At 42.3% G+C, this 15,139-nt stretch overlaps 1 protein-coding gene across 7 annotated transcripts in view; it reads left to right on the top strand.

The window, feature by feature from the left end:
* The window catches only part of plch1 (phospholipase C, eta 1), a 62,479-nt gene that overhangs the window by 7,816 nt on the left and 39,524 nt on the right, over window positions 1-15,139 (top strand). For 2 of the 7 annotated variants that reach the window (XM_034867211.1, XM_034867210.1), the window contains exon 1: window positions 10,125-10,518. In XM_034867211.1, coding sequence (XP_034723102.1) covers window positions 10,341-10,518 — 178 coding nt within the window. In that variant the 5' untranslated portion in view covers window positions 10,125-10,340. Of the gene's footprint in view, window positions 1-975; window positions 1,098-3,510; window positions 4,032-9,968; window positions 10,102-10,124; window positions 10,519-15,139 lie in introns of those variants that run through there. The other 5 variants (XM_034867206.1, XM_034867205.1, XM_034867207.1 and 2 more) reach the window with 4 other exon arrangements.

Below are 15,139 nucleotides of genomic sequence, written 5' to 3'. Positions count from 1 at the left end.
GTATACTTATGCCCCTGTATTTTAACATAGGGGGCTGTATACTTATGCCCCTGTATTTTAACATAGGGGGGTGTATACCTATGCCCCTGTATTTTAACATAGGGGGGTGTACACTGATGTTCTACATTTTTTTAATTAAGGCATTAAGATCAATTTCCAAAAGATGTTTTTTATTCTTCTTTTTAATCAACTTTAGCATGGGGGGTGTAAACTTTCTAAAGTCACTGCATAGGCTTCTCTATGTGGAGAGGTGATGATGCTGCCTCTACCACAGTAATAATACATTTTAAAATAAAACCTACATGGATTCAAATATTTGTGTTGAATTGCAGCGTGTAGCAAGTTCTGTCAACATTCTGTCTTAGTGCTACCTCCCAAAACAAGCTACTAGAGAATAATTCATGAACATTTTATTAGAAATACTAACCCAGTAAAATCTCCATATAGTTGCTTAATCTCTTGCGCTGTATTATTTCTCCTGTTTTCTTCTTTTAAACTGCACCTTGCGCTGTTTGTCCTGAGATTTGGGAGCACAAGTTGCAGTAGTTTTTTATTATACACATTATACATACATATTTCATCATATTACCTTTTTAGATGAATTTAACACCTGCTATATCTTTGGACAACACAGTTAAATTTAGGGCTGCAACTAACGTTTTTTCAATGAATCAATTTTAATTAAGCAATTAGTTGTTTGGGTTCTAAAATGGTGAAAAATGTGGATCAGTGTTTCCCAAAAAACCCAAGATTACGCCCTCAAATGTCTTGTTTTGTCCACAACTCAAAGATATTCAGTTTCCTGTCACAGAGGAGAGAATAAATTAGAAAATATTCCCATTAGGAAGCTGAAATCAGAGAATTTTCTTTCTTGAAATTGACTCAAACCAATAGTCAAAGTAGTTGGCGAATAATTTAGTAGTTATTGATTGATTTATCTTTGCAGCTCTGATTTAATTCTCTTCTCCTTCACAGGTCGTCCAATTGTTCGTCATCCTGCGTCCCGCCTCTTCTCACCATGAGCGCCTGGGTAGTGAACAGGAAAGGAGAGCCACAGTACCGCCGCCACTTCCTGACAGACAACAGCACCTTTCATGGTAAAACACACACACAGACGCACACACACACAGATTACGAAACAGAATATAGTATAGCATACATTCTCTTTGATAACTGCATGTCATCGGAATGAACAGCAGAGGGAGACTCGTCTCTACTCTTGTGCCTCAAACACTCATGCTTTGATATCGCAGACAGCGGATATTATATTGATATTATAACTATTCACTGAAACACGCCCTGCTGCAAGCCAATAAATCATTATGTGGCATGAATAAAAAACTGAATGTTATTCAGTCTAAATACAAAATGTGTATTAGCATGCTACATCACCTGACCTATTACAATACATTTGTCTTCATGGGTGATTTATACATAGAAGTCCTACAGTGAAAAGTTAAAAATAAAGGAGAAAACAATAAGTCCAAGGAGATGCACGTACTGTTCTACGGCTTAATATCTGCATGCATCTGCTTGAGTACTCTATGGATTCTGGTTAATGTTACACTACATAGGATTTAATGAATCACAGCAAATAGTGCTTTTTTTGTCCTCCTCAAAGCTGAAATGAGTCAGGACATCAATGTGATTGATGGTTTATGAGTTTTAAGGCGGTCACGCAGCACAGTGACAGATCCGCCAGACAAATCCATAACAAGTCTCGGATCTCCGTCTGCCTCTGTGGCTGTCACACCTCCAGCAGACAGGTCACTTAAAGCCTCGTCTTGACTTACTATGGCCAGCGTCCGCATCCTTGCCCTGCAGACTGTGTGCCACACACTGAGTGTGTACTTTGTAATTGTCAGCGAACCGTAGTAGATATCAGGCTTGACTGCTTCAGTACTCTTCTGTGGATGATGATGGATTAACCAGTTTCTTCAAGTCCGAGTTTTTTTATATATTCCTATTAAAGTGAGATTGCATCCCCCTCCACCCCCTCCAATCCTTTCTTACATGAAAACATATTCAGTTTACATATTCTAGCACCTTTACATTTAATGAGTTTAAGCTGCCAGAGGGATAAAGGGAGGAGAAACAGAACAAATAGTCTGTGGATGGGCGAAAGGACAGCTCAGTTGGTAGAGCAGGCGCCCATATGTGGAGGGACAGTTATTATTATTATTAATTATTATTACTGTTATTTTGTTGTCTTTATACTGTCTTTTATATCTTTTTTTTTCTACACTTAAACTGCTGCTGGAATTTTCAATTTCCTCGCAGAAGTCCCAAAAGGATTAATAAAGAGAAGTCTAAGTCTCTCTAAGTCTAAGTTACTCCTCGACTCAGCGGACCTGGGTTTGACTCCGACCTGTGGCCCTTTGCTGAGTGTTGTGTCCCCCCCCCTTTCATATCTTCAGCTCTCCTGTCAAAATAAAAGCCAAAAATGCCCAAAAATTAGCCTGAATGATGAATTAGGATGAATTGTCTGAACTCTGTCTGTATTCATCCCCTCATGCCCCCAACAGTGGTTCCTTTAGTCAGAACCATTTGGAAACACATGCCTCTCTCATCTTTCCCAGTTTCCCCCCCTTCACACTGCTTCTGCCCTTTTCTCCTGGTGTTTCCAGTCTTTTAATGGTGGAGGATGTTTTTTGTTTAGCCGTGGTACATAAATCAGTGTGAAAAGGGGGTTTGAAGGGAGGGGGGGCTGACTGTGACCAGGCAGGTGAAAAAGTCAAAGTGAGCCATCACTGGAGAGCAATAGATACTTGTTAATACACAGCGTGGTAACACACACACACACAGACACACACACACACACACAGCCTTAAACTCAGTGTGGCAATGGTGTTCAGGTTTGTTCTTCCAGACAAAACTAATCAATTTAACCTCTGACTCTTGGTGTCTGAACACAACACACCAAGTGTGTGTGTGTGTGTGTGTGTGTGTGTGTGTGTGTGTGTGTGTGTGTGTGTGTGTGTGTGTGTGTGTGTGTGTGTGTGTGTGTGTGTGTGTGTGTGTGTGTGTGTGTGTGTGTGTGTGTGTGTGTGTGTGTGTGTGTGTGTGTGTGTGTGTGTGTGTGTGTGTGTGTGTGTGTGTGTGTGTGTGTGTGTGTGTGTGTGTGTGTGTGTGTGTGTGTAAGATAAGTCACTGCATAATCGAATTGTCTTCTGCAATCCTAAATTAAATGGTTTTAACATGGACCAAAGAGCAAGACTAATCTGGTAGCTCTTGATTAACCAAACCTTCATTTTGGAATAGACTCAACTGAACTTGAGGCTGACACACACACACACACACACACACACACACTCACACACACACACATACACAATGAATAAGCCATGGCTCTACCTACTAGTGTTTACACATAGTTGCTGCGTCTCTGAGGAAGTCTCGAGATCCAGCGTAGAGCGGCTCATAGCGCCGGCATCCCTGATCAGTGGTTTCATCCTCCTATGAATAATTACCGAGGAGTAGCTGACAAACTGACAACCAAACACACACAAGGCTGTTAAAACAAGTTAAGTTTGGGGGGGGGAATTCAAACTGTCGCCAAACGGCTGAACCGGACTGTCGACCAAAGCTGTTGAAATGGCCAAAATGCCAAAGTCACTGCTCTCGCGCACTCTTGCTTTTTAACCACCACCGTCCAACGTCGGTCCAACGAGCGTGTGAGTAATCGGCTTATCGTTGTGCTCCAGCGTTGCGCCTGGTGAGGGGAGAGGATGTGCGCGCAGAGGTTTGGCGGTTTGTGAATTCAGTCCGCAGACTGCAGGGAGGCAGACGCTGAGGTGCATGGTCTCGTTTTTGGTTATTTTGGGGGACAAAATCATCATGGCGCGTTTCCTGTAAACGTCTAATCATCATGGAGAAACGGACTAGTCAGGCATGTTTTGACGGTTTTTCGAACCGCTACAATTAGGAAATAAAAATGATGTCCAAAACGCATGGAGGGACCCGATGAGACCAACAACCCCAGTCCTAAATGGCAGAACTTGAAGTTTGCAGGAATCTCAGTCTGGAGAAGGGTGAGTGTTAATTTTAAAGCGTCCCCCACTGGATTATTGTTTTTTAGTCTCATATGGAGAGAAGTAACCTACTGTGTGTGGCGAGCACATTCCTTTGGATGACTAGCCTACATTAGCCCATGCGTAATTTCATAGATTTTTTTTGTGGAGACATTTCATAACCCCGCTGCTGTAAACACTTTAGAAAGGACTCTTATTTGACGATTGTCAATTTGCATGAAGGATTAATTGGGCAATAATGAGTGTTTATCGACGTTTTGGGTGCCAAACGTCAGAAATAATTACATGATATCACTCAGTTGATTTGTTATTCATTGATATGTTATGCAAATGTATAAACTGAACAGATTTTATATGATGAACTCTTGATGAAGAGCAGCAGTGGAGCAGCGGGACACTGTCCCTGGTGCTGAAAATGCCCCTTGGTTCTGGTCACTAGGGGGCAGAAAAGCCTCTGAGTTTTGAGAGGACATGCTCTGCCCCCAGTCCACATAGCAGCACTGTGGTTGTGCCACATCCTTTACAATCCTGCATCCTCCGCGCTGTTCACAACAATAACCATCCCTGAGATGTTTATAGGTTGTGTCACTGCAGCGCCTCCGTGTGATGATGCCACTGACAGACCACAGAGCGTTACCACATGCCACAGCTCCGTAACAGAGGCGGATTGTGCTGTGGTTGGCATCGGCAGAAACGGGAGTCCCCTGAAACCCAGGCAGGCCATGTCGAGCCCCCACACTGGGACAGAAGTTTGCGTCCAGCTTTGATGGCAAAATTGATGTCCTGATAGTCCCCGGCAATTAGAGCGACCCTTTTTGCGCTATTATGTTGTCAAAATGATTGTGCGTCCCTGTCACTTAGAGAGCAGGATGTGTCAAGTTGTCAGTCTTTGCCCCTGCAGCGCCTGTTTTCTCTTTATCTATGTGAGCATTGGTGAGTGAGAGGAAGACCCCTGTTGTCTTCAATGTCCAAGAGGGCTACCTCCTCATGCATTTTATCAACACTGCTAAGAAGAGTTGCATGGCACCGTGAGTCCTTGCTGAGAGAGAGAGAGAGGAGAGAAAATGATGGAGGGAGAACAGTTTGGAGGCACATGTATGGCTGTTAATCCTCCACATGAAGGAAATGGCTTTTCCACGTAAAATGTGTTTTTCCTCATGTGTCTCTCCTATAGTTATGATGATGAATCTCAGCATGCAGCTGTTTGTCTCTGCCTCTTTCTTTCTGTCGCTCCAGGGCAGAAAAACAGCTGAGAGACACCAAGGGAGAAGCACTCTCATCTTTTAAGCTCTTCTCCTCTTTTTTATTTATATAACCTCCTTGTTATTGTCCCTCTCCTCTCCTAAATAGTTCATTGAAACTGACAGAAATTTGCTTTTGAGTGTTAAAAACAATAGTGGACCAAAAACGCATCAAATGTCTGATCAAATAGTTATTGATTTAAATCAAAATCTCATGTACATTTTCGGCAAATTCCTTGAAGTAGTTTTAAATAAGATAGTACCACATTTTTCTAAACCAATTCCTCCTTTCTCTTCTCTCCTCTTCTCTCCTCTTCTCTTCTCTCCTCTTCTCTTTTCTCCTCTCCTCTCCTCTCCTCTCCTCTCCTCCCATCAGGGAATTGAACCTCCATACTGTTTTAGTACCGACTGAAATCTGTTGCTTTTACTATTGAAAAATGTGATCTGATCAGGTACTTCCTTATTAAATTACTCTCTTGCCAATTCTAGAATATTTCATGTTGGCAATTTGTTCTAAGTAAGGAGCAGTGTTTAGGAACTGGTACTTGGGGTTTCAAACCATACCCCGCCTTACCTTACCCTCACCTGTTTAACAAAAATATGTGTCACATTAAATATTGTTCATCAACTAGCTTCTCACCTCTGATATCAGGGAGCCACCAACATCAATCTTGGTTTTCCACTTGATTCTGAGCCCCGTTACTATATCAGCCTGCATGTTGACTTAGCTCCTGGCACGTCACATTTGTTCTTGCATAAAGCATGTGGGATGAGATAGTGAAACAGCAGCTCCTAAAACCTACTGGGAGGCTATCCTCTGTGGAAAGTGGCTCTACCTGCGTCACGTGATAAATGGGAGGTCAAATTATCCATAACAACTGGCTTTTATTTTACTTGCTTTCATCCCCTTAGCAGTAAATAAGCTACCCAGAAGCACGGTCCACTTGGCTATGTAGCCAACCCTTTTAGGCCTGTCCTGCGTCCCGATATGAAGCATCAGGAAAGCAGCTGCAGCAGCTTCTCTCCAACGTTTGAAGCAGTTGAGATCAGACAGTTTGCATGGCAGTCTTGTTTTTACTGTATCTCACAGCAATCCAGCCTGGTTTAGGGAGGAAGAAAAAAGGCGCTTGAACGTTGCAGGAACATCAACGCACAAACACACACACGCACGCACACACGCAGGCACGCACGCACGCACACGCAGTCTTTAGTTTCCTCTTTTGATGTTAGTGCTGAACTACTCCACTCGGGGAGCCCCCTGTAGCATCATCGGTGAATGCATTATCATGCTGCAGTTCATTTTCATTCCGGTGCCGCTCTACACTCTGCGCCTGGGGGGGACCTAGGAACCCATTTGTAGCATTGGCGGTTTGAGCGCTCTTAATTAGGTCGAAGTCTGTGTGTGTTTTTGTGTGTTTGCCCTCTTTTGACTCATCATTTCACTAGGTTTCCTAACCTTTTTACCTTGCTAATAAGAGGGTATTACCAACATATTCTTGGCTTCTTCCTTCCAGGTTTTGCGCATTTGCTTTAAAAGGTATATAAACTTGAATATGCCCCCCCCAGGTATGAAAAGTTTAAACTCACTTGCATTATGCTGCTGTAGAATGTGAAGCATTGAAGTCCTGCAGGTAGGGTGCAATTAGAAGATAAACATGAAATCCAAACCCTGAAAACCACGTTTTGAGTCTCTCAAAGTCCACATGCTAGCGTGTTTTTAACAAATGCTCACATCACCATGCTAACAGGCCTACAATGATAATGCTAGCATGAGGATTTTGATTTTGCAGGCAGCTATCATTACCACCATGTAAATTTAGCATGTTACCATGCTAACATTTGCTAATCGGCAACAGTAACAGAAAGTATGGCTGATGGGAATCACATTAGTTTTGCAGATATTTTTGATCGAGGCATAGGACAAAATAAAATTCTGATCAGATGACTGAACTACATGAAAAGTCAGGAGATTCAAGTTAATCTTATTTAAGTAGAATGAGTACCTCTGGCTGTCTGTGTCTGCCTGTCTTACTAAATTTGTACAACCACTGTTCATCTGATAGACTTCACACTCACTTAGTAGGTGTAATACTGAGGATGTGCACTGTTAAGTTTGAGCTACTGCGATCTACGGGCCAGATTATTAAGAGTGTTATTTTAATTGAGAGGGGACCCCTATTAACTGTTACACCAGTGAACGGCATGCTGGGCACAGCTCGCTCTCTGTCACTTCTTACAGTCATAAACTGTACATAATACTAGGGAACACAGAGAGAGAGCAGAGGTGTTGCATTGTAGCAAACTTAAACATTTCAAACATCAGCAATGTAACTTTTAGAATGATCTCCTTTGTTCCTGGAAATAGCCTGGTCCCAAAAAGCTCGCTGTTAGCAAATAAATCTACCATTGCTAGAGGACGCAACTATTTCATGGCAGGTATTTTGCTCAGGTCCCAAGGAAGTGCAGTGGATGAGTGGGTGTAGAGAAAGCTGCAAGCTTCCATGTGACTTCTTGTTGTGTGAATGAAGACTGATGTCTCTCAAGAGAAAAGGCAGAAGTAGTGATGTTGGACTCCAAACCCTCTTAAAGGAGAATTTCAGTCGATTCCAACCCGTTGCTCTGTTGTCTGTGAATGTGAAGGACTGTCAGAGAAAAAAACTAACCAATCAGGTCTGTCAGTAGAGGGAAAAACTAACCAATCAGGTCTGTCAGTAGAGGGAAAAACTAACCGATCAGTGCTGCCTACACCGTGTCATCCTCCTGCTAGAGTTAGCTCCCAACAGGCTGAAACAGGGCAAGTTATAAACCTGTTTTAGCCTCTAAACATTCTCAAAATGTCATTAAAAGTGCCCCCTTCCATGTGAAGTGATTCCTTCTGAGGGAACACAGTGAATCTGACTGCTGGAGATGTGACAGAAATGTATGAAAGTTATGTTAATTCAGCTGTGTAGTTCCTGTGTTGAGGAGGAGGCAGTTAGAGAGTTTAGGGACCGTCTACAAGCTACAACACTGAAGGTGTGTTTCAGAAAATGCTCAAATGGATCACAGACCTGTTTTTCATTTAGGCTTCTTAATGAGCAATGTTATGTGTCAAAGTTTTTACCATTCTGATTTTTTGACATAAAATATTCCTGCTCTTCAGTTTAACGACATTTTAGAACCACAATTGTTGGGTTGTTTGTCTAGGTTTCCATTTTGTGAACGTGCACTTGCTATGTTTTTTCAATAAACCAGAAAATAGCCAGTGAATGACATGTGGCTTTGTGTTTAGCTCCACTCCTCTCTGTGTGCAGTCTGTTATCTCTGCATTCATGCAGGCTTATTTTCTCTGTGTTTCCTTCCAATGACACACATCAGGTGGATTAGAGACTCCAGCGATCCCACTGGTATGACTGTCTGTCTATCTGTGTTAGCCTTGACTGACAACTAATTCAGGCCGGCCCTCCACCTTTAATGCATGCAGACAATGGCTCCAGGCCTGAACAGAAACAAACAAGCAGACCAAATGAGTAAATGTCACTTCCTTAGTTGTTCATTATGTAGGATTAATGCTTGAATGAATATGACCCCCCCAGTAGTCACTGGCCCTCACGCTGGTGGAGCAGGGCTCGAGCTCAGTACTGTCACAAATGTGCTTCTGAGTTTTGTCCCTCCATGGAGGAGCCCAATTTCCCCATGCATTTACAGCAAAGTCATCAAGCTGAAGCCATGCGCCTTACTAATTTAATTTCACCAACCGTTGAATGTCCTGAGAGGAACAGTGAAGCGTGGTGCGGACGGGATGACGTAACCCCAAATTCATGAAGAAGAAATGAGAGAGATGAGATTAGATGAGGCGTCATTTCGGGTGAGCTTCAAAATCCTGCTGCCAGCTTAACTACTCTGAAAACAAGACTTTCTTCTAGTTTGAAACATTTTTCTGACATGATGAAATTACTCATTTAAAAAAAAAAGGACTTTGACATTGTTAAATTCAAGAAAATTACCAAGACAGACTGTAGGAACGTTTTATTACTGAAAAATAGCCCCCTGTGTCCACCTGTTGATTGTGTTTCCCTCCCACTGGTAATATATTCAGTTCTGTGGCGCCCTGCTTTGCCTGGTTGCCAAAACTACTACATTTGCTGGTCACGTCGACTTGTGTTTGCTCCTGGAGATTCTCCTTGCATTTGTGCTTTTGGGCCCTATTTTAGGAAAATAGAGCTCCGTGGGTTGGGTTTCCCCATCAAAGTCAAATCACGTTCTTAGTTTCTATGGTATTGTGTTGCTACTAAAGAATGGTGTCTCCCTGAAATGCCGATCTATTAAAAACCGATCAGTACACATAGTGGAACGTGGGCGAGGAGGATTTCACCCTAAGGAGGGAAAAGCCTGTGTGACATGGTTGCCATGGTGGTTTAGTACAAGATGGACAGATGTGCTGTTGGTGACTCTTCTCCTGTAGCACACACACACACACACACACACACACACACACCCCACATGTCATCCCATTAGATCGTACTTTTACTTGTGGGTTTTTATGCAATGTTATGTCATGGTTGTTATCCTCATAGTCCTCTAGTTAACCCTTGATGAACCCAGCTGATATGCAGAGGCAAACATCTGCTGCACTCTCCGCTTTCCTCCCTTAGTCTTCATAATCGCTCCATAAACAATAGAAAAATGACTGGAGCAGATGAATGCTGAATCAAAGTTTGTGTATCAGGGTTGCATGTTTGCAGCCTCACTAGCACAGCGGCACATCTTCTGAGAGACCTGCAAACATCAAAGACAGGCGGCTGGGAAGAGCAGGAAGTGGGAGTGGAGAACAGATGACCAGGAGAAAGGTGGAAACGTGTGTGTGTTTTCAGAGAGGAGACTGTCAGTTGAAGGGGTCGCCACAGATCACAGGACGGTACAGAGGAGGATGAACGGGAGTTTTGGTGTGCCGGCTTTCTGTCTGAACCCAGTCTGGCAAATCTGATGTGAGGAATAGCAAAGGAGTTTCAGCTACAGGTGGAGTGTGTTGCAAACTGGATCTGAGCAAAGGAGGACTCCTACTGGCTCCTTATTTTCTGCAGAGAAAATGGGGGAAATTAATTTTGATCCCAAAACTTCATCTGCTCCCAAAGTACGATCCGCCTTTTTTTATGGTTCTGCCGAAAAATCGGCCGTGTTAACTGTCGCAACTCTCCTGGCACGTAACGTCTACCATATTGGTGGCACCGTGGCTGTACCACAGAAATGCAGGCTTACGCAAATTGGTAAGTGTGTGTGTGTGTGTGTGTGTGTGTGTGTGTGTGTGTGTGTGTGTGTGTGTGTGTGTGTGTGTGTGTGTGTGTGTGTGTGTGTGTGTGTGTGTGTGTGTGTGTGTGTGTGTGTGTGTGTGTGTGTGTGTGTGTTCGTTCTTGTTTAACTACATCCGAGGGGTCCAAAACCTGGGAATCCAGCATACTTGTGGGGTCCGGACAGCTGTGTGGGGCCAAAATGCCGAACCCCACAACTTTAAAGGGCTGTTTCAGGGTTAAGACTTGGTTTTAGGATTAGGGTTAGAATTAGGTTATGGTTAAGGGGAGGGTAAGGATTAAGGCTAGGCATTTAGTTGTGATGGTTAAGGTTAGGATAAGGGCCTAGGGAATGCATTACTTCAATGACGGGTCCCCACACAGATTGTTTGCACGCGTGGCCCCCATTGCATCTTCCACCTAAATTGATACATCTTGTGTAAAACCTCTGGTACTGTTGTTTTTGTTACTGCCGGTTTTCTATCACAGACTAAATATGTGTGGACAAACATATTGCTTATTAAACATATTGCTTGCTGGTGCTATTTAAAGCCCAATAGAAGAGCAGGAGCTCATGTTTATGTATCAGAATATCCCCGTGATGATCAAACTGCTCATTTTCTGCCACCATAACTTTGAACCTGTATAGCTTGCCTAAATGAGACGTTGCTCATTACATGCAAGAGAGAAGATTAATCTTGTTGTGTTGATTACTGTGCATATGACCGCCCATCTTAGCAACCATTATGTGCGAATGTCATTCAGTTTTTGTTTATAATCTGAATAAACTTAAAAACAAACCTTCAGGTGATGAGAACTAACCCAATAATGAGATTTGATTGCTGTGCTTGTGTTTCATTAACAGTAGGACTGACTTGGATAGTTCGGGTGGTGGATCCTTATGTCACATGAATACTGCATGAAGGATCAGGCAGATGCTGCTGAATATGAATTTATGTAATTATGAATAATTTATGGTAAACTTTTGGACTGGATCTTTGGTCCATTAGAGTCATCACCCTCTGACCAAATCTTAACAAGAGATCTCAGACGGCGCCGATCAAGAATTTATATATTATCCCTCACTGATAATAGTTCATTTCATTATGGCATTTATTAAATTAGATTAGATAATACTTTATTCACCACACAGTGGTGAAATTCCCTTGTTACATCAGCAGATTTCTACAGTAAAAAGCAAACCAACTGGCAAACAACAGGCAATGTGCAAAAAGTACTGAATGGATGTAAAGTGGCATTATATAATGGGTATTGTAAAGTAAAGTGAGGTGGCCATATAAAAAAATACTGCAATGTAAGTGACGTGAAACAAAATTAAATTAAAAGTAAGTAACCATAATATAAATGTTATTGAAAAAGTACTCGTAATGCAAAAATATTAACACAGATATACATAAAGCCTATTACATTGCTTGGTTTAATTCTTATGTAGAATGCGGTCTGTTATTTTCTTGATATCAGGCTAACAGGCTAAGTATAACAAACCGTTGCCATAGACGCAGTTCTGTTCACTCTGGAGGAGAGATATCAATCAGTCCGCTGAAAGAAGTCTGGATACTTTATCAGCTGGGGCAAAAAGTTGGACAGTTATTTTCAGGTTTTATTTAGCGGGTATAAAACCAGCTGTTAAAATATATTACAGCTGTTACGTCAGTTCTATTTTACCTGTGCTCAATCAAAATAAAATCAATCAACACTTCTCTTTCTAGTTATTACTTATTACTTTAAAGTCTATTTTAGATTTTAGGTTGGCCGAATTAGCCATTAGCCAAACTTACGTTAGCTTCCCGGTGGAACAGATCGTGCACTGCTGTAAATCCTCGTACATTATGATTATCGTCTGCGCATGCGTGAACATCTTGCGCGTGCACAGGACGGATTGTGCAGGCAGCACAGATCGGGTACCGACAGCCTGTCCAGGTTGATGGAGAAGACCTTGAGATCCCTCTTGATTACGTCTTTAAAATGTAGGGGGGGGCGGCCATGTTTGCATCTCACTGTCTGATTTTAGGGAGGCGAGTAGCACTCAATTTTTTTAAAGTACAACCAAGTGTCCATGCTGTGGAAGGAGCATGCGCCAAGTGGGGATGGCAAAAAAGGAACATCTCATGTTGACATTAAACTTGACAGTTAAGATTGGAAATCTTGAATGAAAACTGCGGTGGATTATGTGTTTTTTTTTCACCCTCCTGGCGTGAGGCCAGGCTTTGTTCATCAGGGCATCACAGAGGCTTCTCTATCACCTTCCCCATTAACATACGTTTGAATTGCCTGGGCCTTTTTGGTAAGACAAAGCTTTGATCTGCTTTCTCCGCTCTGTGCTGACAGAGATGATGATTTTTTCTTTTTTACACATCTGCATGCACATAAGGACAAACACACCCACAGACTCATTTAAAAGAGGGGAGCCAAAAAGTAGATATCACACAAAGAAAAGAAAAAAGATGCTTTTTTTATTCACCTACCTAGCGGAAAATCCCATTTGCATACAGTATATTGTATATATTGTAAGTGTTTGTCTTTTTGAATCCGTTTCTGTGAGGTTGCGAGGAGAGAACTGGCATACTGTGGCCGCAGGTAGCAAAGCATGAGGAATTATAACCTGCATACAAATGCCAGGGGGGTTAAGTAGATACATAATAATTCTGTTTTAGATGTCCAACAAGATACAGGAATTGCAAGTTTGAATTAACCTGTAGATTTAAATCCTCACGCTCGGATGGCAATGAGCATTAAAGTGCCTATATTATGAAAAATCCCTTTTTGGGGGATGTGGGCTGTTATTTTATTTCTCTGGAAGTGTGCATGCATGTGGAAGCACCAAACTTCCAAACCATCCATGCTGTTCTAAGTTAAATCCGGTGTCTGAATGTCCTCTGTCTTCAGTCTCCGGGTGAGCTGTTCAACATCTGCACGGCTTTCTACGTCACTAGAGACGAGGTGGCTAACCGTAGCATGCTAGCTCGTTCTCAATGGCAAAACACTGCTCCAACAGCCACTAGTTGACCATAATCTCCAAAAGAACTACTTCCTGTCCCTGTTCTGCAGGTGTTCCTCAAGTGTCCCTGGTCTAGAAGAAGTCTCCCAGCTAATCTTGTCTTGGCCTGGCCAAAGCTGGAGAAAGACTTATCTAGCGGATAGATCTTACCGAGCTACTGAGCATGTACAGTTCGTAACAAAGATAGGAAAGAAGTGAGATGTCTCACTCTTTGGCTGAAACAAGTGAGATGTCTCACTCTTTAGCTGAAACAAGTGAGATGTCTCACTCTGTAGCAAAAACAGAGACCTAAACACACAGGGTGAAAACAGAGTCTACAGCAATGTGCAGTATAACAACAATATGGTGTTTTTTAAAAATGAAACCATGTAAATGTATTTTGGTACAACCTCAAACACAATTATGAACCTGGATATGAGCTCATTGTGGCACTTTAATGCTTGTACGAAAACAAGACAAGAGACGCAAGTGCAGATGTGAAGGGCTCTGATCCTTTGATTCAGCCATCACGGCTCTTTTAAGAGCCACTTACATTAGTTCTCATCTTTGATTACGAGGCAGCTCCCCTCTCCTGGGCAGATATTAAACCGGCATCCTCCTCTCTTTGTGTCTCTTGCCTCTCAATCGTCCGCTATAACTAGGTTTGAGGTTTGACTCTTTATGGTCCTTATCACTGCTGATGGAGAGTTAAGTGACTGGAGAGTGCCTGCAGAAATGTCAAGGAGTAATTTGGTTGGATAGACTACAGGAGTAAAAAAACAAACAGAGGCAGGGTATTATTCTTTTAAGCTGTGTTTCAACACAATATAACAGCCGAACAGATACCTGTACATGTTAGCCCTATTTCTGGAGAGTTGCCTCGTGTTGGCTGTTGAGCTGGATGAAAAAAAAGACTTCTGTATTCCCTTTTAGCTTTTTATGGGGAAATGTATCTGACTGGCTCTCGGAGAAGCACTCTTACATATTTATACTCCAGGGGAATGGCTGGAGAATGGGCATGTACCCTCTAGTGATGGTGAGTGGTGTTTCTTTCCCTTTAGACCTGATTTATGATGTTACATATCTAAGCACTGGAGAAGTGTTGCTGGAAACTTGTCTAGTCTCAGTCATGGATTTTGAGCCTGAAACAGTGTGAGATCAAGAAGGACATGCCTGCTCATTGGAGCAGAGACTGCAGATGCGATCAATACTACAGGAAACCCACATTTGACAGTGACCTCCATTGAATTCTGGCGTTAATGAAGCTGTGAATTTCAGAAGTGGCTTTGTGAAATAAATAATGCAAAATGGCCGATTTTCTGGTTTCTGAATAAATCATTTCCTCGAGTGTCTCTGTCTTCAGTGCCCCATTATTTTCTGCAGCTCTGAAAAGTTGTCTAAACACTTGCTGTACTTTATTATGAGCAGATAGGAGATTGTATTTATTTCTGATATATGATCAACAAATCTGTATGGTAAATGAATTAAGGACAATTCAATCAGGAGAGACATGTTTGCAGATATGCAAAATATAGTTTATTTTGTATATCTATATATAGTATATAGGGTTAGAGAACCATCAGACCCCCCCCCCCCCCCCCC

The sequence above is a fragment of the Etheostoma cragini genome, chromosome 3 (assembly GCF_013103735.1).
Source record: "Etheostoma cragini isolate CJK2018 chromosome 3, CSU_Ecrag_1.0, whole genome shotgun sequence".
NCBI lineage: Eukaryota > Metazoa > Chordata > Actinopteri > Perciformes > Percidae > Etheostoma > Etheostoma cragini.
This window is presented reverse-complemented; position numbering and strand designations above follow the sequence as displayed.